The sequence below is a fragment of the Microplitis demolitor genome, chromosome 1, assembly GCF_026212275.2.
Source record: "Microplitis demolitor isolate Queensland-Clemson2020A chromosome 1, iyMicDemo2.1a, whole genome shotgun sequence".
Lineage (NCBI taxonomy): Eukaryota > Metazoa > Arthropoda > Insecta > Hymenoptera > Braconidae > Microplitis > Microplitis demolitor.
The window spans coordinates 17,701,998-17,727,831 of record NC_068545.1 but is presented as its reverse complement, the minus strand read 5'-3'; the positions used below and the strand labels follow the sequence as shown (position 1 = coordinate 17,727,831).

Genomic DNA, 25,834 nt, shown 5'->3' with positions numbered 1-25,834 from the left:
TTTTATTATACCTCTATATACACATATATAATTTTATTTTAAAAAATATTATGCTTTTCATTTTTTTTTAATTCTTTTTACATCTAAATTATATTGAATTTAATTGATATATCATATAAAATAAATTGAAAAATATATAAATGTCTCATAAAAAATATCGTCTTATAAAAATAATAACAAGATTACAAGTAAAATAAATTGATTTATTTGTGCAAATAATAGATATAACATAAATGGAGCACACATATATATTTTTACTGACCCAGTGGTTGTTGAACGGTCGAATTAAAGGGTCTCATTAATTTAAAAACAATCGATCGATGACATATACATTTGTATGTCAAGTGCTTTTAATACACGATATAATACCTAAATTGTGGTGTGTAACGGATAAAATATATAGAATTCATAACTACTCATAACCTTCCATGTCAACAATAATAACTACTTCAAAACTTTATTAATTTCAAGTGTTGCATGAATATAAAATAATAGATTACGAATAAAAAAATATTTTTAAATCCTGGACACTGATAAGTACATTTTAAAAAAAAATATATATATATATTTCCTAAATTAGAAAGAAAAAAAAATTTTTTTAATTTAAAAATAATTCAAATTTAAAAAATATTTTTTTTTAGAAAGTAAAATAAAAAAAAAAAATTTGTTCATTAACTGAAATGTGTTTTTGAAATTTTATCACCTCAAAGGTCATTAAGTGAAATAATAATAAAGTACACAATAAATAACAAAAGCAAGTAGATATGGCCTCCGTGGGTGAGTCAAGTCCTATTCGTATTTGTCGTATATATAATACACGAATACACAAGACGAAGAAGGTTCACATACACACAAATATACAAGTTGACTCAAAGGCAAAAAAATCCACTCACACTTGGATAAATGTACACATATACAAGCAAAATAGCTCGCACGGACGCTCTGGGCGTCGGTGTGACACTCTAAGCGCGAAGGATGACGACGTGGAGAAGCCTTGCGCGCGATCGTGTGAGTGTGTTGTGTCGTCGTTGTCGTCGTCGACGTCGTGAGTCGCGGTAGTCTCGCTCACATCTTCCTTTTTAAGTGGGGATGAGTTAGAGGGTGGATCGAGAACAACTGGCTGAGGCTAGGAGTGGGGGTTACATAAAATACAAGTGGTGGGGGAATTCGCTGGTAAGGCGGGGCCAGTAAAATATTTCCCCTTCGACGCTGTATTCTGTTTAACCAACGCACCGTGTCAATGCGCGCGTCTCGCCTCTAAGCGTCAATTTTCACACGAAATCCTTCAACTTTCCGCGCTTTCATTTCTCGGTCAGACAGCGAGCTATTTATATCTCTCAATATGATATAACTTTCTCTTTCAAAGTAAACATTATTTTTTTTTTTTTTTTAATTAAACTTTTAAAATTTATTTGTTTTTGTGTACCGTATTTAAAGCAATTTTATTGAATTAATTATTAATCAATAAATAATAAAATAAATAGGTAAGAGTTAAACAAAAATATTTTTTATCATTAGTTAATATTTAATTGTTAAATTAAATTAATATTCTTAATGTTATTCACTTAATTTAAAAAATTTAGTATTCATGTAATTAAAAAAAAAAAAATTTTTTTAAAATAATTTTATGAATTCGATATCTATACAATAAACAGTCAGCTGATTATCGAACAGTAGGATTAAGGCCAAATTAAACTCGGACTTTCTCATTAGTTTTTTAATTATTATCAAACATAAATTATTTATTGCATATATTGGCATACTATTTTCCACTTTTAATTTCTGTAGAGTATTTATATCGATATCTCGCGGTATACTAAAAAAAAGTTTAGTAGATAAAGTTTGTCGAAAGATTAAACTCTATATCGCAATCTCTGAGTGTTATCTGAATTTACCCCTTCCGTAAGGAATACCAGCAAGCGTATAACGGGCAACTGGATGTAGGTAGGGTGGTGTTAATGGGCGTACTCGCGGTTAACACCCTTAGCGGATGATGGTGGGGATGAAGGCAGCTATTCGGTAGAGATCGTAGGACTTCGTGTTGTAGTAGGACTAAACGTAAGTGGAAAAAAGATAGGAGACAAAACGAAAATAAAGACGGAGTGAGCGTCGGAAAAGGCGTCGCGTCCAACGCCACCCGGATTGGCGCCGGAACGCCAATCCGGGCGTCGAGGCCTCATTATCGCCCAGATACGCCGAGCGGAGAGGTCGAAACGTAAAGTTTTCTGGTATCGTATCGTCTAAGTTGTTCACCTTTCCCCGTTTGTCTTTAGTTATGTGCACAGTGGTTCGGTAACTTTGCTCGGGGACTCAGGGTATAGCATAGTAAGGAACTTAGATTCAGTGACTATCTCCCACCAATATTTGTTTCAACGTTGCCACCTCTACCTTTACCTCTACCTCTGTCTCTGCCTCTACCGCGACAGCAAAAGCATCAGCACCACCAGCAGCAGCAGTAACAGCAGCAACAGCAGCGCCGCTTACTTTAGAGTTAACTCAGAGACAAGTCGTTCATTGTAGGGGAAGAGAGGAGGAGCTCAGCAAGGTCTCAGTCTTCGCGTTGCTGCCCTCCAGCATTCACGCCTACCGCGTTCGCGCTGGGAGAGTGTCCCCTCTCTCACTTGCGCTTAACTTTCTTCTCGCTTGCACCAACAGTCGGACGATGCTACTCGGGACTTTAGCACACCAACACCTCCGTGCGAGCGTGAGGGAGGTGTGGGGGTGAATCCCGGAGGAGGTGTCAATCCTAGCGCTGCTCAGTGACCATCGCGGCGCCACCCAAGTAACACCTCAGTCTCTCCGCGGGCAAACCGGGCCTTGAGCCCGACGCGACCACATATTTCTTACACTAAATATTATTGTAACAGTGTTGTTTATATTTCTCTAGCAATCGCATCGTTCTACCGGCTAAATATTTATCGATATATAAATATATATGTAAGTCGACAGAGTATTCATTTTTTTTACTACACCAGTGGACAGTGTTATTATATTTTGAATATGTAATACATATGTATATACATATTTATTCATTTAAATGTGACATAAGTTGACGATTGGTTTATTTGTGAGAGCATAGTGAATAATAAAAGTTGGACGGGTTTTTATGTCGAGCCACGACGAGAGTGGCGTTGCGTTTGTCGCCCGTCGGACGCTGACAGCCAGCTTTTTTTTTCATTAATTTATCGTTGAAACTAATTCAAAAATAGTGAGTGAATATTTAAAATATCTAAAGGATAATAAAAAAAATGCCCATTAAAATGTAGAGAAATAAAATAGATAATATTTTGTTATTTTTTAATTAGTATTATTGTTAAATTGCTTTGTGAAAGTATTTAATCAAGTGTACGATGATATTTTTTTAAAATTTACCAACGTGTTCGTGTCTTTGGTTAATTATTCATTTGACAGATGACATTGACAGAAATATACATTTGCCGGATTAAATTGTAAATCACGAACGGCTTATATATACATACACATATTAATTAATTTATTTGAATTGAGGATTAAATAAAATAATAAATATTAAAGTGTCAGTGTATCGCAAAATCATCAGTGATTGTTTTAATGAAAATAAACAACAAATAGTGAATTTGTCAAGTGACTTATTTTACGTGGTGTGACAAATCAATAGCACATTTAAATAAATTATTTTAAAATGTTTATATTGCGTTTGAATTTAATGCGAGTGTATATAAATGAGATAAAAATAAAACGCGCGCGATGTCGCGTGTTAAGATATGGAATATAGTTTCGTGAGCTTTTGCTAAATAAACAACAAAAAATATATATATGTATATAACTATATACATGTAAATGTTGTGTATTGTAAAAAAAAAATGCCAAATTAATTTATCGGGAATTAAAAATTAATTGCGAAGTATAACCGATAGCGAGATATAAAAAAAAGTAAAATTAAAACAAGTGCGTTTGTTTTTTTAGGGAATAGATTGAGTCACTCGAAGAGTAATCTCGCGCGACTCTGTTAATTCGCCCCATCTCGATGAGATTCGAACAAGACACGACGTGCAGGGGTACCCACTGCGCCAGCACTCCATTACAGGCACCCCAAAAAATAAGATCCAAAGAAGAGGTGGAGGTAGTGGACGGTATCTTGTCGGCGAAGCAGGATAACGCCGGCGTGTTGTTATTAGATCATCAACATCATCATCATCGTTACAATAATCACAATCATCATCATAATCTCTCGAATCCTACTCCGAATCATCAACATCAGATTAGAAGAAGAGAATTTGAATTGGAGGTAAATAACACACTCGAGAGTGCTAATACGGGACTTAGGGGGGTGGGGGCTGGAGGGCCTGGGATGGCGTATCCTGCATCAGCAGCCGCGCCGACACTTAATCAGCACTCGCCATTCTCAACAATAAATAATTCGGCGAGCGGCAACGGCAACGGGCATCTCTCATCCAGTCACTTACCGGCACCAGCGGCACCTCGGCCTACTGATTTTAGTGTATCCTCATTGCTTACTGCAGCAAATACCCATCCATCACATCTTGGTGGTTCTTCCTCTCAAGGAAGTGCCTCCCCACCACCCGGAGGACCTGGAAGTCCAGCTGCTGCACCTGAAACACCTCCACCGCATAATAATAATAATAATAACAATCATCCGCAACGTGATCAAATAGGACATCCGTCGTCAGCAGAAGCTGCTGCAGCTAATTATTTTAACGCCTTGGCTGCCGCGGGTTTTTGCAATCCGAGTAGTGTACATTTGTCTCATAACGCGTCTCCTGGTAATCCACATCATCTGTCGTCGAAAGGACTACTTGGTAGTCCACATCATCATCCTCAGTTTAATCTACACGGACTTACACCTCAAGGTGATTTATATTTTATATTTTTATTATTTTATTTTATTTTGGTTTTTTTTACACATAAAGTAAATACGTGAAGAAAGAGATTTTTTTGTGTCTGGGTCTTGAATTTAAATTATTTATCAATTTTTAGTAAAGATCACGTCAGTTTCGGTTTGAGTTTACACGCGCGAAAACGTGTCTGGGAAAGAAAAAGTCTTCAGTGTTTTATGTCCGCTTGAATTATTTAAAATCAGGTGATGTCATTTTTTTCTTAACGTAAATTTTGAATTAGATTTAATTACTATGGAAAAATTAGTCAGTTGCACGAAAAAAAAAATTGTCTTGAGTCAAGAAAATGATTTGGAAGACAAATGTTTTCGGGAATTTTAAATGGTGAGGACAAATTGAAGTGAACCTCAAAATCTTTCATTTCAGGTCTAAAACCGGAATTATTTTTTGACTTGGGGAACCAAGTAAAGATTTTTATGATACTGAAGTTAGCGAACTTCTAAAAGTTTTTAGATTTTTTTTTAGAACGATAAATTATAAAAAAATAAAATTTGAAAAAATTGCATCTATTGTTTTTTTAAATTCTCTACATGAGTATATTTTTATCATTTATTTGTTGGAAAAAAAATTCCGAAAATTTTCAACTGTCAGTTAATTCATGACCATAAAATTTTTTTGAGCAAAGAAATTTTTTTTTGGTCAGAGGAGATTTATACTTTATCCTAGAAAATTTGAGTTTTCAAAATAAATTTTTTGAATCAAGAAAATTAATCTTCAGACGAAAATTATTTTTTTCTGTAAGATTTCAAAAATTTCTTTTTTTAAATTATAACAAAGTTGGTACATAAAGTATACGAAGGATAAGTAATAAAAAAAAAAAATTAAATAAATAAAAGAAATGGTGAAACCGTTTGAGAAGTAGCTTAAACTTACGGCATATTAATTTCGTGGAGCGACGCGTGACGCTCGTGCTGGTTCGTTCTTTCTAAGTGCTGCAGGCTCACAGCCAACTCCTGCTCATAGACGTTGTGGTGATTAATCTTTGCCAAGGGCAAACTGACGTGCCGCTTGCATTCGAAATTAAAACCTGCGTAATCATTACCAAAGACACATAGTGTTGTGGCGAAAAATAATAATATTTAACGTTTTTTTTTGTTAAAAATAATATTTAACGTCGTTAAGTCCAATCAGGACAAGTAAATATTCACTACAAGGTTATTCAAAATTATTTATTGTTTTATTATAATAATGCTAGCAGATCCCGCCTGCTTTGCGGTCAATAAAAATATATTACTAATATAAATTATATATTTATAAAAAAAAAAATTTTTAATTATAAATATTGTCTGCATAACAATACAATTTTTCAACATTAAAATTACTATCAGACATTTAAAATAAAACTTTTTGTACTTTCCAAGAGGAATTTGATTTAAAGATTATTATTATTATTAGTATTTTCAGTAATTTTTTAAATATTAATTAGAAAATGAAATATAATTATATCACATGCAAAAAAAAGAACAGATTTATATATATTATGTTCTTTTGTTTTATTTAAAAAAAAGAACAATTGATTACTGATAAAATTTATTAAAATGAAATTTAATAAAATATATTTTTTATCATCAAAATCATAATAATTTATAGCTAAAAGACTCGGAAAAAATGATTGACCATAATTGTAGTTCAACTTCTAATTATTTATGTTATGCTCAATAAAAATTATGATTTTAATGTTCAAACTGCTATAATTAACAGTTAATCGTTGAAATATACTGCTTGAATATTTAAAATTTCTACTTAAACCTTAAAAAACTACAAGACACTTGTAAAACAATGCATCTGTTATTAATTTCTTACGTACTATTCCATAATATTTACTAATATTCGTTCTAGGTGCGCTGTTGATAAGAATCTCAGTATTATTTACTAATAATTTTTTTCCGTGCTTCTTTGAAATACGCAAAATTTTGTGGTAAAAATTTCATGTCAAAATATTCAGTAGTTTTTACGTGAGGATGCGCGTTCAAAAAAAAGACATCATTTTATAAATATAGATTTCATTTAACTAATGACCTTTACACGTTTTAAAATCAATAATTATCTTTAAATAATTAATTAAAAAATTTATTAATTTCTTTTCTTTATACCAATTATTAAATAATCAAATTTTTCTATGACGTCATATATTTAAAATGATATTATTGTAATGCATGATGAATATATTTATTGACATGGCATTATTGTATATATATTTATATAGTGACAATTGTCATATAAAAATGGGATGGCATGTGTGTGGTCTGTTTGATGAAGCCTAGACCTCAGTGACTTGTCTTGTCTCTTAACTTATACCCTTAATTTACATCAGGCGTACCGCAAATATCTTTGTGTAAATGTTTTACGTAACGTCGATTCTTTCAATTGCTATGTATATATTATCTTATATAAATACATATATATATATATAAATAAAAAATTAAAGACAGTATGATTGATTAAATAATTTTGTAAAATGTAATTAATTTCAAATTTCAAACAAGGCATAATAATAAATTAACGCGTTAATAAAAAATTACAATTTAAATTTATCAAATTAAATTAATTCGAAATGTTTTTTGATGTTGGAGATTTTAATTTGTTCTTAATTACGTTAATATTATCTTTTTGTTTTATTTGTACATCTAATTGTTAATTTATACAAACAAAAATCCATGTTCAGACAGGACATATGTATATGTATATATATATTTCCCCGAAACATGACCGCGGGTGAGTTTGACCCTGGAGGACGAACAAATAGTAGCTCATCGTAGTAAACTCTTTGATTTGTTTTGTGTATCTCGATCATCAATCATCGATAGAAAAAAAAGCCCGTGGGGTCTAAAAAATAGTAGTAAAACCATAAAAAATAATAGGAAGCAAAATATAAATATATATATGGTTATTTATTTAAAATAATGTTTTTGTAAATCTATTACTGATTTCTTTATTAGCTTAGCGATGATTTTTTTTAAAAAAATACCCAAGAAATGTTGGTAGTATAGTTACAAAGTAGAGTAAAAAAATAATAAAAGGCTTGTTCCAATTACTGTATTTTACGATCACAAGGTTCGTTTGTAAAATTGATATCTACCAACTTGCTCGTTCAAGATCCCAGGAAGAGTCTTTGTACATAAAGAAAAGTGTGGGTTTGTACTTGTTGAAGAATATAAGAACTATGAAACTGAGTTCAACTTCGTAAACAGTTTGTACACTAATACTCTACTGTACACTCATACTATAATATTTCACTTCATATACATAAATATACATCATCTATATAATACTTGTCTATTTTTATTTAAAATTTTTTTTTACTTGTTGCTAAATTACTGTTTGAACCGCGTGGTCGAGTAATCAAGTTGGATTTATTTACTTTTATTTTTTATTTATATCACAATAACCATAACTATTAGAATATTATTCCCTCGCTAAAAAGGGTGTGTGATAAAAATTTGCTAATTTTATTATGGATAATTTGTTATAAGATTTAATAGAAATTTAATTTATGTTGAGTGAATCTGTTCAAAATTATTGAAGTCACCATGATAACTATTAAGATATATATCTGAGACATATGTCTCATAAATTGCTAAAACTATTCTGTCAATTAATAATTACGGATTTTGTTACTTTATACACGGAAAAAAAAATATTGTGCTCACCACTCAACGGTATCGTGATATTCACTCTCCTCGGTTGGTTATACTTTGTATACGGATAGTCTTGGTCTATCGGATCGTGATTATCGCGATCCAGGTGGATCCCGAAATCATAAGATCGTTTTGCTATAGTAACGATCAGTTCTGTTATAATAATGGCAAATGCCCATTAAAAATTTGAGATTAAAATAGATGAATTTTTAACTTTAACTTCATTACAATTTTATTTTTAGTTAGAATTAATAATTACATGTTAATAATTCTAATAAGTGCAGTAAAAAATTATTATTTAATATCAAGAAATGTAATCAAGTAATAGAATATACGTAAGTAATTGATGTAAATTTTTTTTTTAATAATTTGGTATGATATGGATACGTTAATTGGCGATCCCTATACATTTAAGTATATTCACAATCCGTAGGATCATTATAATAAGTATCTAGTGTTTCTTTTATATATATATATCCTGAAAATCAAGTAACAATTTAGTACTAATCATGATATAACTTTCGCTCTCCGTTGGTGAGCGATAAGCGCAATATTTTTTTTTTCTGTGTAAAGTGAATTTTGAATTTAATTAATTCTTATTTGTCAGTTTTTCGGTATTTAAATTTATTTTTAATAGTTCAAGTAATTGGTAGTCTCATTTTATCTTCAGTGTAAATATTACTACATATAATAAAATAATTTCTTGACGCAAAAAATTTTTACTCGCCCCAAGAAAATGTTTACTTGCTCCAAGAACTCTTTTTTCTCTGTGTATCTCTCTAAATATGAATTAATGAAAATAAGTGAATGTTCACTAATTCCAAGTGCAAACCGAACCACTAGTTTCAAAAAGTGGTTCGATTGACACTCATTTATTTCACTTATTCATGTTTCGAGAGTATACGAAGACAAACTCTGTGGAAAATTCGGACTTTGAACAATTTTTTAAACTTGCTTCAATATACTGTTATTGTAAATAAATAAATAAATTTGATCTTATTCAGCTTGTAAAAAAATCTACATCGTAAACTGAAAAAGTTTCGTTTTTTGTAATTAACTAAACTATAGATTTTAGGTATATTATGACAGTACATTAAGAAAAATAGCTGATATTGATGTTAGAAAAAAAAAGTGTATAAAAATATTACCCAGAATTGAGGTTTGTTATTTATTTAAAATATAACGGTGCAATTATTAAAAATCAATTTCTATATTTTTATTAAAAAATATTCTATTGATGAATTATTAAAATTCTTTACTAAATCATTCTACAAAAATATTAAAATTTTATCAAATAACAGTGAACAGTTTTAAAAATTAAATGTTCTTATGTTTGCAATCAAAAAATTACTTGATTCAATTTTATTTTTCCTAGTAATTTTAATGAAGAAATAGAATAAAATTGAGTTTCTAACTTTTAATAAATCTGTGTCATTAATTTTTTCAATATAATTAATCCTATATAAAAAAATAATAACGTTATGGTTCTAGGTTTAGGTCTCGGACCTCATACACCAGAGGAAGCAAACGCAGCAGTTCTGGCAGCAGCAGCAGCAGCGCTTCATCATCATCACCAAGGCAGCCCAGGTGGCCCAACTATGAGGCCGTTGAGGCTGCCTCTTCCACCGGGCATGATGCACTCATCGCCGCTTCCTTTGGCACCTCATCATCCTCTTGCCGCTCCTCATCATTTTGTACCTCCTCATCATCCCGAAGAGGATGGTGTTGTTGATGATCCCAAGGTTACATTAGAGGGTAAAGATCTCTGGGAAAAATTCCATAAACTCGGCACTGAGATGGTCATTACCAAGAGTGGCAGGTAAAATTTCTTCATCAAATATTATTATACTCTTTTTTTTTTTTTCTTTTATGTTATTTACTATATAATTTATTATATTTATATAGAGATAGATTTAGGTAGATAATGTTATTATAAACTCAGTATTGTTATATAATAGGATAATCACTTGCCCGTAATTACCACCAGAGACGTTGTGTGAGATGTCTTGATAAGGTTTAATTTTATGATAAACTGTATAAATGTTTTATTAATTTATAATTTGTTTTTAACGCGATGTTTTTCAAATCATTTGTAAATCAGCTGTAAATTGTTTAAGTTATTCTTACAAACTACTGAATTATTATAAAATCATTAAGTTTTTTTTTTGTATTGATAATAATAATAATTTAGTCGTCAGCCTGGGAAATCATGATCATACTTCCTTTTCATGTTTGTATCTGTCTTATAAATCTGTGTGAGTTGCGGTTTACACTTTTAGACTCTTTCTTTTCCATTAAGCTGACGCTCAAACGGAAGACTATACCCGGCGAGTCGAAAGTGTCCCTATAAGAGCGATCAGAAGTAAGCACTTTCTGACGATATGATTGGAAACTCAAGAAAGCAATAGTGATGTAGATCTCTCTACACACCTTGACGTTTTTTTATAGTCCGTTTAAAGTGTAAAGACTTACTATTTTTATACATCACAGAGATACATTTTACAAAAGACATCAGATATGTATTTGTGCTGCGACAATCACCATACATCTTTTTTTTCTTCTTTTTTATATTTATATATAATCCATTAATCCTTTTAATCACTAACACATACAACTAATTTTTTTTAATTGATACTACTTGACTATTATCAAAAAAAAAAAAATTCTATTGCTCAGAATATGTTTTTTTGACTCGATAATTATTGTATTTTAAATAAATTTCATATTTGTTACGTATTAGATAGATATTTTAGGAAAAAAATATATATTTAATATTATAGCTTTAGATAAATTCACGAATGATATTAAACTTTACTAATTAAAATAAAATAATATGAAGTATTGAGATAAATAATAATATGTCTCTAAACACATAACCTATTATTGTATTTGAATTAATAATGGATATGAATAATAAAATTATAGATGCATATTATATATATTAATGACAATGATATTAAGTATTAAATTACAAATTTATGAGATATAAGAATAAGCTCAGTCAATTATAATATAGAATGGTAACAAATGTATAGAGCTTTTCTTAAATGAGAACAATGTAGTTTATTTTGTTGTCTTATAAATGTTTATAAATATATAGATACTGATATGTTGAGTATTTATAGGTCAAATTTATAAATTAATGTTTCATGGATATTATAGATGAGCTTATATTAGGCTATAACTTGAGTATAAAAAATTAAAATTGATTTAATAACGTGATATATAAAGATATACTGAAAGGTTATGAAAATTGGATATAGAGGTAGTATATATATATATGATGTTATTTTTTATTTAGTTGTATTTGAATAAAAAATAACCACATCGTGAAAATGACATATTTTGTGTAAAAATTTCTCATATCTTTCAGAGAGAAATATCAAATTTGAAAAAAAAGTTGCCTCAAGAGCAGAAAAATCGCTTTTCCACTTTAATTGAATTGTTGAGAGCTTTTTCCGTTACTTATAGTAAAGAATGAATCTTTTCATTGCTAAACTGAGAAAATTTTATAAAAAATCAGTACTCTTTGTATTTTTATAAATAAGGTTTTTACTCCTAAAAAATGAACAAAAAAGATAAAAAAAAATCAATATTTAAAATGTTATTACTACAAAAATACTCGATACTATGATATTTTAAATCACTGATCAGTGAATTATTATTTTGATACAAAGAATAACTTTATAATATTCAAAAAAATATGCGGAGTTCACATCACTTAAAATAAATTTCATTTTGTGGAATGGCCCAAATATATAATAAATTGTTAAAATGTTTTTGCTAACATTGATTTAATTTTTTCAATTAATATATTAACTAAAAAATTCTTTAGAATACAGAAATTTGAGCTGTCTATTTGTATAAATAATATTTTATTGAGATAGCGGTCCGAAATAGTTTAATATCACATGAAAAAATTTGTTTTTATTTATGTAACGTGTTTATAAATTTTTAGAAAATATTTTGTATATTAATAAATATATATAAGATGTTGAGAAACTTTTTTAATTAATACTTATCTTAAAATTTAAATATTTATTTCCTATTAATTTTTATTTCAACTATAATTAAACATCAGCTAAATCACATTGAATTATTACAACCATAAAAATATTTAAATATGTATTTTTATTTTTTGTGATATGTGAAAAACAAGCTAACATTAATGAATATAAATTAATTAAAATTATTAAAAAAAAAATTTATATCGTCAATAATAGTCGAGTAGTATCAATCTAAGCATTAATCTTATTTCTGTTGACATAATCATCGAAAGTACAACAACTCGACATCATGTCTGAGGCGTAATATAATCTTTTCCATCAGTATGCTCTAAATCAATCTGCATCGATAAATCGTTCTAGACATGTCTCCTCCTTTACTTATTCTTCCTCTTCGTCTTTTTCATACCAATCATTATATTCGTACTGTTCATATATATATGTATACAAATATTTTACCACTTGAATGTATGAGTTGCAAAAGTGACGATAATATATATACACATCCATCATCCATCATAAATTTAATGCATTCTACAGCAACGTCAGATAATTACACCTGATGAAAATTGTACTGGTATCCTCATATTCTCAGAGAGAATAACCAGTCTACCTGAACTGGCCTCTGCTCTGGGATCTTAGTCTCTACGTCTCAATATGTATATATATATATATATATATATATATATATATATATATATATATATATATATATATATATATATATTTTGCTCACTACTTCATCTTGTTCTCAAGAACATATGGTCAACTATGTTCATAAACTCACACATAGAGTCACAATGATTTGTGCGGGTGTACTTTGCTTTAGGATTAACATTCGCACTCATATATATATACACATATATCTTGTATTGTATAGTGTATTGAGGATTGGTTTGTATATATATTATATATATGCATACATGTATATACGCTGGATATGAATTTTGTGTTAAAACGACGAGACTCATGCAGACAGACATGAATTTAAAAGATGTATGAAGACACAAATACAATGATGGTTAGTGAATCTACATTGGCATGTGGGTCTTGTTGGATGATCTGTATATATATGTATATAAGAGAAAGAAGCAAATGGACCTCCGGGGATGGTCAGAAGTAAAGCAGGAATAGAGTTGAGATGTGAGTATGAGAGAGTAAAAGAATTTTGATGCACATATAAGAGTAAATAATGCAGGAAGAGTGAGAGGTCTTAAGTATAGGGTTTGGTTAACGATGTTTGTTTTATACATTGGCAGCCTCTTCGAACCTGTAATCTCTCTAAACGAGATATTATACCAGGTCTCTCTCACTCAGCATCTCTGTTCTTCTTTTTTTTTTTCAACTATTTTCATCTTTGTTACTCTTACACTTATGTGGTTGGTTTAATCATGAAAATATTCTGGATAGGTTGTTCTGTTAGGATTTGCTGTGTATGTAAGTGTGTGTATCAGCATCAAAAAGTCTCGCCACAAAACGACAGTTTGGTTAATATAAGTGTGAGCCTTGGGCCCCAAAATTACTTCCTTCCCTTCTATATAAATACTTTCTCTCCTTTCTTTTCGTTTATAATCTCAGTAAAGCTACTTACTAAAATCAAAATTTAATTGCCAGACTTATATTAAAAAATTATAAGTATTCAGACACTATCTATACATTAAAAATCGTGGTTCCTACTTATAAAATAAATAAATATACTGACAAAATATTTATAATTTTAAAAATTATTGAATTTTAGCTATCATACATAAATTCAAGTAAAAATATCAATTATTAACACAACAGTAATTGAATTGACACTTTGTTTCATTAGTCATTTTTAGAAGTTATAAATATTTTTCATACATCTTAAAATTATTAAAAATTTCATGAAATATATTTATAATTTTTAGTATAAAATATTTGATAACAAAATAATTAAATTTATTTACGTCTTTGGAAGTACCACAGAAATTGCGAATTCATATATTCCGGTAATTATTGATATAAAATGCTATATATTTTTCTTAAAATTTGACTAATTTACACATTATTACAGTATTTGTTTTTAAGCATAAATTTATGGAATAATTAAATTAAATACATATATATATATATATATATATATGTATTAGACTGAGCCAAAAAAATTGATTATTTTTTTTTCTTTAGATACTGTGAAAATATTATTCCTGATGACCAAAAAAAATTATTGTGCAAGTTTGAGCCCTTAATATTGATATTAAGAGGTGTATCGTTACGACTATTCGTTTTTTAAAAGAATTTTCATTTTTTACCCAAAACTCGTAAATCATTTGTCTGAAAAATTTAAGCAATGTATATTCTTAAAGAAAATTAAATTCCCTACAAAAAATCTTTCTTAGTAAATTGACGTAAAACGAGCTGTTTCCTTGTAACCGTGCCTTAAATATTGCTTGTTTTTTAAATTCTTTGTTTCTATTTTGGATTTTCGTAACTGCTAGAAATATCAAAATTTTTTCTAGTCAAGATACATATTTTTGAAGGAAATTTAATGCTCTACAAAAAAGGTCTCTTAACATTTTTCGCTAAATTCACTCCTTCAAAAGTTATTTAGGTGATTATAGTCGTTTTGACTCAAATTAGACCTTGAATAACTGTTAAAAGAGGCAATTTAGCGAACAATATTAAGAGACCTTTTTTGTAGAGCATTAAATTTCCTTCAAAAATATGTATCTTGACTAGAAAAAATTTTAGTATTTCTAGCAGTTACGAAAATCCAAAATAGAAACAAAGAATTTAAAAAACAAGCAATATTTAAGGCACGGTTACAAGGAAACTGCTTGTTTTACGTCAATTTACTAAGAGAGATTTTTTGTAGGGAATTCAATTTCCTTTAAGAATATACATTGCTCAAATTTTTCAGACAAATGATTTACGAGTTTTGCGTAAAAAATGAAAATTCTTTCAAAAAACGAATAGTTGTAACGATACACCTCTTAATATCAACATTAAGGGCTCAAACTTGCGCAATAATTTTTTTTGGTCGTCAGGAATAATATTTTCACAGTATCGAAAGAAAAAAAAAATAGTCGATTTTTTTGGCCCAGTCTAATATATATATATATATATTGTTCAATTAGTGACGGTGAATAACTCTTTACTCACCATACAATTATTAAATTAAAAACGATGATAAAATATTTGATAAATTGAATAAATAATTGATACGCAAAAGCTATTTTATCGTTCCTATATAAATTTAGTCAATACATAAATTACAAATCTGTTATCAATATCAATATAAATTTTATTACATAAAAAATAAAATATTTAATTTATTAAATATAAAAATATGTAATTTTTATTGTTAGGTGTTCTAACTTTTTCTCTCTCGCACCCAAGTGGGCTATCGGTATTATCTTTGTTGCACTAATACAGTAATCGAGAACTTTGGCAGAGTTTTTCTCTTAAACAAACGAATATTCTCAAATAACGAACGCTCACTTCGGTAGATTAGACAGTAGTGTATCAATGTGTAGTCAGTAGTTTGTGTTTTAAAATTTTGTTTCCGAAAACAATTTGGCCAAATATATCTGATAACTCCTGTTATTGCCAATTATTTTCTTGGATTGTTACCCCCTACTTTTTTCGTTATATTTCACTTTTTTCATAATCATAGTTACCTAAAAAATTGGTTGACCATTCAAAATAATCCGAATTCAGTGCTGATAGTTATAGGCTATAATGTTTTATTTATAAAATTATATTGCTCAAAATATGGTCGATTATTAAATTGAGTGATCAAAAATCCAGTGTTAAAATAAAATAATATTTTGTTTCATATGTATTTTATCATTTTGGCATAACACAGGTGGTAAAACACAAATAATCACGCGGGTTTTTTCAAATATTAATAAATATCATCATAACTATATTATTAATGAATACAAAATATGTATAAAATCAAATTAATAAACAAAAACAGTGCGCATTAATAGATAACATAGGAGAGTATAAAAATTATAAAATGAAAAAGAAACAAAAAGTTGCCGAATTGGGAAAAATAAATTATTTAAAAACCCTCGACTGTCGTCAATATTTAAAAAATAGTTTTTTTTTCCAACAAAAATTTAAGATGAAAACGTGAAATATATCCAAGTTAAGGAACGTGTTAAAAAAATCAAATTTTGATGTCATCAGCACACTTGAAAATATTTTGTGTTCATTTTAAATTATTGTTGAACAAAAATTATTTTTTACTTTTTCAATATTCATGACTTTTGGGGGTTTTTAAATAATTTATTTTTCCCAATTTGTATACTTTTTTTTTTGTTTTATTGTTAGGTAACTTGGGTCTATTTATCGTGTACAGACTGTAAAAATACTTTGCGTGAAGTAAAGTCATTAAATTGTAGAAATAATATGGACTTAAGCTCAAATAGTATCAAGTATAATGCATATATATATATATATATATATATATATATATATATATATATACATATAAGGAGGTATTATAAAACTTATCTATTTAATACAATATCTAAGCAGGTACTATCGATATTCAATAATCCATATTATTAATAGACCAGTATATTATCAAATTTATACGTAGTATATAATCTCATATGATTGAGATGTATAAATATTTATTAATGACTTATGTATATAGCATATCACAGTTAAGTTAAATATTAATAAATACTATTAATTGAAAGTAAGCGTATGAATTTGACATACGAGGGTATAAAGATATTATGATCTTACATATTAGTTAAACATATATATATATATATATATATATATATATATATATATATATATATAATATATATTAGAGTAAAACGGTTTAATCTCCTTAATTTCAAAATCAAACAAACGCCGGGAGATTTTGTAGGGGCAAACAAACCCATCAAGACACCGTTCGTGACAAAGACATCGTGTAGTTTCACATAAGAGAGAACAAGAAAGAAGTAAAGAGTAAGCGTAGGCGCTAAGCGGTAATCGGTTTAACAAAACTTGTCCTCAACCTTGTTAATCTCTCGTCTCTTCTGTCGGCTAATGATTAAAACGCCTACTGTAAGATTTAAATCTTAGATTAACAGTAACTTAGATTTGTAGTGTATTATAATAAAATACCGTACATAAAAAATTATTCGATTTATTTTTATTGAGTTATTAATTTTTATTTTAATAGAAAAAAAAAATTTATATGAAAATAAATATCAAATTAAATACATTGTCTGGTAATAAACTTTTATGTTATTATTATGTTTTTTTTTTTTATTTTAATCTGTTTTCAAGAAACTAAATTTTTAAGAGTTTAATAAATAAATTAATAAAAACCATCCATTTAAAATTATTTGTGAATAAATTATTCAGTTAGTATGAAAAAGTGGGTTTTACTTTTTTCTAGTGCAAAACTAATGCAAGCATTGAAATTTTGCGATAACTTTTTTTTTTTTCAATCACGGTTTGAAAAATGGGAAAAAAATTTTTTTTAATCAGCTGCACCATAAATTCTAAATTCCGAAAAAGCATTTTTTAGTTTTCAAATCTACATAAGCAAATAAAAAATTGAAGCTGGTCAATATTATTATTATTATTTTTTTAAGTTCTTTGAACTGAATAAGTTTGAAAAAACAAAATAAAGATACATAAATTTTTTAAAGCCGCAAAAAATTTTTATGAGCCAAAAATAGGTGCGGTACCACTTGTACATATTTACCAATTATTAAATTATAGTCGTTTCAATAATCGTAAAATTATCTATATAACCAAAAAATTATCAATATTAATGGATTTGACTATAAAATTTAAGAGACACTTTGTATAATTGTATAGTCTTATTAGCTAAAGTATACTGTATATGTATTTACATCAAATTTTTTTTTTTAATAATCATCGTGATCTGTTAGAACGCTTGCGCTAATACGTATTTAACTTTGACGATCTCTGCGAGAAAAGGACAGGGAAAGAGACTACGACCCTTGGGGTCCCGGTGCGGTAATTAGCCGTAGTGGGGCTACGTGTTCTACACGCGCGTGTGAGCTTGAAAATCATGTTTCGCGATTGTAAAACCGAGGAAGTGTTTCTATCCTACGCAACCCCTCCATACTTTGCATCTTTTCTGTTCGCTACCTATACTACATTCATTTATATATATATATATATACTCTTCCTCCCATTTTTTCTCCCGTGCATTGACGTGCTTCCTACAGGCTTAGGGCGTCGGTGAAGTGGACGAGGAGACATATAAGCAAAAAAGTATTGTATGTATGTACATATATATATTTAAGTTGTGTGTGTTTTAAAAAATGTGTAGGTGAAAATATAAGGTCAACATACTAACGTTGAAATTGTCATTACATATTGATGTGCTAATATTACTCTTTATATGTTCTCTTTTAATTCTCCATGATGCTTTTTATTTTCCTGTATATCCCCTACAGCTTATATAAGAGATTATTATTATTAATATGTGATCTGTAACTAATTAACTTACAATAATATAATCATCATTATATTTTTTTATTACTATTTAATGCGTGATTATCAACATACTTTTTTCCACTTATCATTTACTCTAAGTGTATTATCCCTTGCCATATAAAGTGATGACTTTTTCATACTTCATACACTTCACTTTACTTTTTTTTTTTAAACTAGTTAAAAATTAGAATTCTGTGTTTTCCAAATACAAAGCAATTTATTTTTCTATATTAATAATTCAAATAATCAAAATTATAATTTTTTATACATTACAGTCAATCTATGGTTAACTTCAGCTTGTTAGAGTCTGCTCTAACAAATAAGTTTTGTAGCTATGACATGAATATTTTATTTTTAAATCACATAATTAATATCCAATTTTTGATTAAAAAAGTGAAACTATACATATATGTATACTTTTAAGAGGCAGCCCATATTACCCTGATTTCGGCAAATTTACTCAGAGTGAATCTGATATAAAATATATATTACAAAATATTTTTTTTCTTTTTTTATACTTGGAATATATTAAGTACAAAAACGAAAAATGAAGTTAAAAAAAAAAAAAAAAAAAAAAATAAATAATTTTTCCAATTGCTCGTAGTTATTTTATATGAATTATCATGAGCTTGTTATTAACCATGGATGGCACTTTGTAGTATATATGTTTTCAAAGCAACAAAAGCCCATACACGCGATAACGAGATAGAGCGCATCATATTGCTTTTCATTGCACGCAATCGAGTACTGAGTGCGTGTGCTTACACTTTTATATTCTGAAAATATACATTTTAATTTCTTTAAATATTTATTCAAATATTTTTTATTACTATTATTATTTTTATACGCTATTGATATATACACTTATCAATATATTATACCCATTTTAATAAATATAAGGTGAGACTTTATCGTATCCATCATGTTGACGTGACAGAATCATTTGATTTACTTTATGATACTACAGTAATAATAACTATTATACTTCTGTTGCTTTATCAATAAAAAATACTATGATTTATCAATTTCAAACCAAGTATCTCAAATCTCATAAACTTCCATCATATGAATAATAATATTGAAATGAATTTTTAATTTATTTTCTTAAAATCTTTATATTGATATAATTTTATACACTGAAAAAAAATCTAACGTGAATCAAGAAGAATATATACTTGAGCCGAGAATATCGTTATAAAGAAAAAATTTTTTTTATATACCTGAAGATCGTAACGTTTTTTGTGCAACGAAAATGAAAAAACTTTTTGTAATTTCTCTGCTTAAAGGTTCCGGGTCGAAAAAAAATTTTGATTATGACTTAAAATTTAAATCAAAATTCTTCAAATTTCAATTAATTTAATGTTTTTAGTCTGTAAAATCTCCATAACATTTGACTTAGATTTGATTTTTTGTAGCTTAGTTAGGATTGATATAAGACAAAATTTGTCGACAAAATGTCGAGTAAAAATTGAACTAGAGAGAATTTATTTAGACAGCCGCTAGGTGTAATTTTTACTCGTAAGTATGAGTAAAAATTAATCTAATTGATTTTTACTCATTGAGAGAGTAAAATTTCGTAACTCAAGAGTAAAAAGTAGTAATGGCCCAAGATTACTCGATTTAGAGTAATTTTTAGAATCAATAACATGGCAATATTCATACGAAAATTTTTTCCGTGTAGTAGCACCAGTAATAGAAGTTAGACATAATGATATGATGACAATAACATATTTAATAATAATATTACTAATTAAAAAAATAATTATTATAAATATTCGAAAGTTAAAATTATGTCAAATATAAGAACTAGATTTCGAATCGATATATTGATTGGTTATAACCAGTTGTTTTTTTAAGATGAAATAAGTCAAATTTAAAGCAATGAAATAATTTAAGCCAAAAAAAGTCTAATCTACGGCAAAAAAGTTAAAAAAAGTCAAAATTAAGTTAATATTAAGTCAAAAAAAGTTTAAAAAGTTAAAATATGGACTACAGTTGTCGGCATATCGACGACTTCAAAGGAAATTAAGTTAAATCAAGTCAAATTTAAGATTTTTTTTGACCCGGGGTGACTTGAGGGGTAGTTGGGGGTGGCCTGTAAGTTTCGACTGACATATCATAGTATGCACCTATGCAAAACATTTCAAAAATCTAGATCCCGTAGATTTTTTACTTTATATTTTTCAGGTACATTTTTTTTTTGCTTCAGAATATTATTTTCTTAAAATTGATATTTTTTTTTTAGAGAAAAATTTTTCATTAATTAATAAACTTAAATTCTTGACTCACGTAAGGTAAAAGGCCTAGTCCCCGATCCCTTCATGTATTTGTATATCTATACCTAGTAAAATTCACTAAATATAGATATACAAATACATGAGTGACCGGGTACTAGTTCTCTGATCGGGTACTGGGTCTCTTACCTTACAATTTTGTTCAAATCCTTGTTTCAACAGTATTATGCTAGTGAATATTTTGTCGAGTTAAGAAAACAAAACGACTTGAAACAAAGCAATTCCGAAAGAAAAAAACTCTTGATTCAAGTAATATTTTTTTTCTATGCATCAATAATACTAATCAGTAGGACAAACATACAATGAAAGTCTTAAGTTTAATGCTTGAAAATACTATTCAAAGTTCTTATAATGCATAAAAAATATTAAAAGGGTTATATAGTTTATCATTTATATAATTTCAAGTCCAAGAATTAATTCAAAGAAGTGCAAAAACTTTTATTTTGTCTCAAAGAGCTGACACAAAAACGTGTTCATATATTTAAAACAACTTTTTATGCAACTACGTATAACTTTGAAATAATATACAATCATAGTCAGCAAAAGCGATACTGTTCAATTCGAATAGACAAAACTTTAAAACTTATTCTCCGTTGTACACGTGTTGCAGTAAATATGCCACACGGTCTTGTAATGCATTATTGTATAATTCTAAAGTTAATTATGTACAAATATGATACTTTCATGACTATCTATATATATATATCAACAGTAATCATAGTTTATAATTATACATACCTATCATCAAGCACCCACACAGCAACATATTCGTATATTTATTATTTGCAAGACATAAAAGTTAAAAACTTTTAGTTAGTTTACAAAAAATATAATTATTTAGTCCTTAAACATTTAACAGAAGTAGAACAATTTAACGATCCCGTTAAAATTTTAACACCATTTATATGTAAATTTTAATAAAAATTGACTCAATGTAATATTGATTGTTGTATCGTTGTAACTTAATTTCTTGGACACACGTTAGTTAATGTCTACTTCAATACATATATTTATATAATCGTAACGCTCGTTATCGGTATCTGTCATATGTGTCACGTAAAATGCAAGTATAGGTAAACTTATAACATGCATTGCACGTTGACGCTAACTATGAGGAAAAGATAATAGAGTGTTAATTATTTCAAGTTTACCGACTGAAGCAATTAATTATATACTCCCTAGTAGAAATAATCTACACTTTACTCAATTTCAAACTAGTAACTGGCCAGCGATCCCGGTTAAAAACTAGAAATCCCGCCACCTACAACTATGGCGTACACATTGGTCACACTAATATATTTTCGGTAATTAGTGTCTATGTGTGTGTTTATTTTTTTCTGTTTAACCTATATAAAAAATTGCTAAAATAAATATTAATAAGCAGTGGAAATAATTCAACATTGGTGTACGTTAATGTGCAAATAATTTTATGATGAATTAATAATATACACATTAAAAACTGGAATAAATGAAAAAAATGAATACAATAAGTGAATTGCGACTATGGGCAATAGAAACAAATATTGTAGATTCTCATTTAGACGAATTATTAAAAACTGGAAAGGAGGAAGTCAAAAAAAGGAATAATTAAAAAGAAAAAATATTATAAATTATTAATAACAAAATTATAATTATAGTTAATTTTTGAAAGTGCGATTTTATGATTAGGGGAGCCTGGGGCACGAAGGCCCCCCTGGGGCATAAAGGCCCTCTTCAAAAATTAGGTAAAATTTTTTTTTTTATTTTCCGTCAAAGTATGACCTTCATAATGTTTTTAGTATATTTTAAGTCAATACGTGATATGAGGGGCAAAACGGACAACTCGAAAAAAAAATTATAAAGAAAAAATTATTTTTTTTTTATTTTCCGTCAAGTTAATTTTTTTGTGACAATTTTTTTTTTTTAATGGTCCATTTTACCTCATACATCACATACTGGCCTAAAACGTCATAAAAACATTATAAAGGTCATAACTTAACGGGAAATAAAAAAAAAATTTTTGTTGATAATTTTTTGGAGAGGAGGCCTTCGTGCCCCAGAAAAAAACAAATTTTTTTTTCGATTTTTTGCAAAATTTCTACTTATTCTTTCGATATCGACGGAAAATAAATGAATTTTATGGTTAAAAGCCACAAAAAGAAAAAACCGGCTTAAGGGGGCCTTCGTGCCCCAGGCTCCCCTACATTTATTTTTAAAATATAATGATGTTGCCGGCTTTATAGTTTAACATTCATAAATTAAACTTTGATTTTTTGAGTCAATAAAAGGCTCAATAAATAAATTTTATAATAATTTTGTTTGTTAATCATTATTTTTATTTTAAGTTATAATTTATTTATTTCAACTAATCAATTTTTAATATTTGTCAATATGGATCAATATTTATTTATTGATCTATATATATCCATGCTTCAGGTTAGATTTATCTAATCTATTACACATACATTTTTGGAGTAATTTGGAGAAAGATATATTAATTTGAATTAATTTTTAATTTGTCTGGGTATTTTTTAAAAAATCGTTTTATTTCTGAGGAACTGATAATTTTAATAACCTCAAAACCTAAAATTTTAAAGTGACAGTTTTTTCAAAGCCGCCATGTTTCTCTTGGATCTCTAGTAAAACTGGCCAGTTACTTGACAAAAACTCGATTTCATTTCTACTAGGGCTGCGATGAGCTTGTTACTTCTAAATACCTTTTTTTCTTAATTTTTAATCCGTAATATGAAAAATTTTCACAGTATCCGTAAAACTCTTAATATTATTCGATGTAAAAATAGTTTAGTCACAATTATAATTTTTGAAATGCTCGGAAATGTTTGTTAAAAAAAATATGTTTGAAGTTTTAATACGTTTTTAATTAATCGAAACAAGTAAATTTCTGTCTGCTCAATTAGATTCTGACTAGATTTTATCCCTGCTAGAATCGCATTTATTTACTATAAATCTCTAAATACTTCTAAGTAACCAAACTTACGTGTTATGAAAACTTTTAAAATAATTTGAGTTCTAATAAAAAAAATTGCTGAATTGATAAAAAGCAGTCAAGCAATAGACAAAATATCCGTAATCTATAAACACAAAAACCCGGGAAAAGCCATTATTTGGATCACTTTTTTAAAAAAAAAATTGTTTTAGGGCCAAAGAAGAAGTGTGTCATAAATGGCCATCAAATTCGGGCCCATTTAATTATAGTTAATAAAATGAACTTGACCAATTTTGTATATCTATATATGTTTTTTACATTTACATTCGTCAGACTAGCCACGCCTGCGCGAAACAATACATCTGACTATTTTTCGGAGCGAAATTTAAATTTCTAGTGCAATAGAAAGGAAAAAAAAAACAAATTGTCTTTGAAACTTTTATCATACATTTTTCTTTTTGCAAATGAGCATTAAGAGTCGTGCACTTTTAGATTTACCAAATTTTTTTGTTGTGCTATTGGTCAGAAATTAGCCTATTCCAGCTGGCTCTACACGGAGAAATTATTCTTGTTTGAAATGCTATGATATTATAGTAAAGCCGGACTATGTTCGCCACCTGCAGAAATTCAAAATAAACACATGCAAAAATTACTATGGTCATAGTAAAATTTACAGTGGTTACAGTAATTTGTGATATAATCCTCGTAAATTTAATATGGTCATAGGTATTTAATTGAATTTCCATTAGATGGTCATCCTAGTCCGGCTTTACTATAAAATTTCAAACAACAATAATTTCTCCATGTACACAATAAAATTTCCAGCTTCAATGCAAACAATATGAAAAATATAGTGATAGGCATAGGGTAAAACGCGAATTCACCCTCACCTGAAATCGTTTTGCAATACAGTGTTACTATAGAAGGCTACTAATAAAAAGTTCAAATCGGTTTCATGAAATAAGACAAATTTTTGTCGATTTTAAGTTTCAGTGACGATCTGTCAGACCATTGTTACAATTGAAGTTAATTATGCCTTCTTAATGCCTTCTCAATCTAATAACCTCAAAAAGAGTTCACATGTTTCTCTTTCCCACTAATGTAGACCAACGCTACTATCTTTGTTGCACTTCTACAGTGAATGAAAACTTAATCCACATTTTTTTCATCAGCAAATAAAATTTTCCAAAAACTAAAAACGCAGATTGCTGAGTTATAGAGTAACACATAGAATTTGTTTTTTTATTTATCGTTTAGAGTTTTCGTTTAAACAAAAATAACTTTTAAAAAACCCGCCTTGAAGTGCGCATGATCTTGTGTCGCTATTTATTATTATTATTATTATTTTTTTTGTTTCAACATATATGTATGTATAATTTTACCAAAATACATATGTTATAAATTACCTCGACTATTTTTATACTCTACCTTGAACATTGTGCAATGCAAAATAAACCATTGCATCATTATCATCATATAGGTTAAATACTCAAATACTTCACGGTAAAGCGCCCTCACACCCTCTTATGATACTTAGCCATCTGTAAAAAACGTTTTTGCATCTTCATATAATTACAACAGTATATAAGCATGTTAAATAACAATAATTATCAAATTAAACTAA

General features: G+C 28.2%; 1 protein-coding gene across 5 annotated transcripts in view; it reads left to right on the top strand.

The window, feature by feature from the left end:
* Nucleotides 1–1,428: 1,428 nt before the first annotated feature.
* LOC103575814 (optomotor-blind protein) overlaps nucleotides 1,429–25,834 on the top strand; it is a 93,299-nt gene continuing 68,893 nt past the window's right edge. For 3 of the 5 annotated variants that reach the window (XM_008555769.3, XM_008555765.3, XM_008555767.3), the window contains exons 1-2: nucleotides 2,657–4,850; nucleotides 10,025–10,352. In XM_008555769.3, the coding sequence (XP_008553991.1) occupies nucleotides 4,007–4,850; nucleotides 10,025–10,352 (1,172 nt within the window). In that variant the 5' untranslated portion in view covers nucleotides 2,657–4,006. Of the gene's footprint in view, nucleotides 1,485–2,656; nucleotides 4,851–10,024; nucleotides 10,353–25,834 lie in introns of those variants that run through there. The other 2 variants (XM_008555764.3, XM_008555766.3) reach the window with 2 other exon arrangements.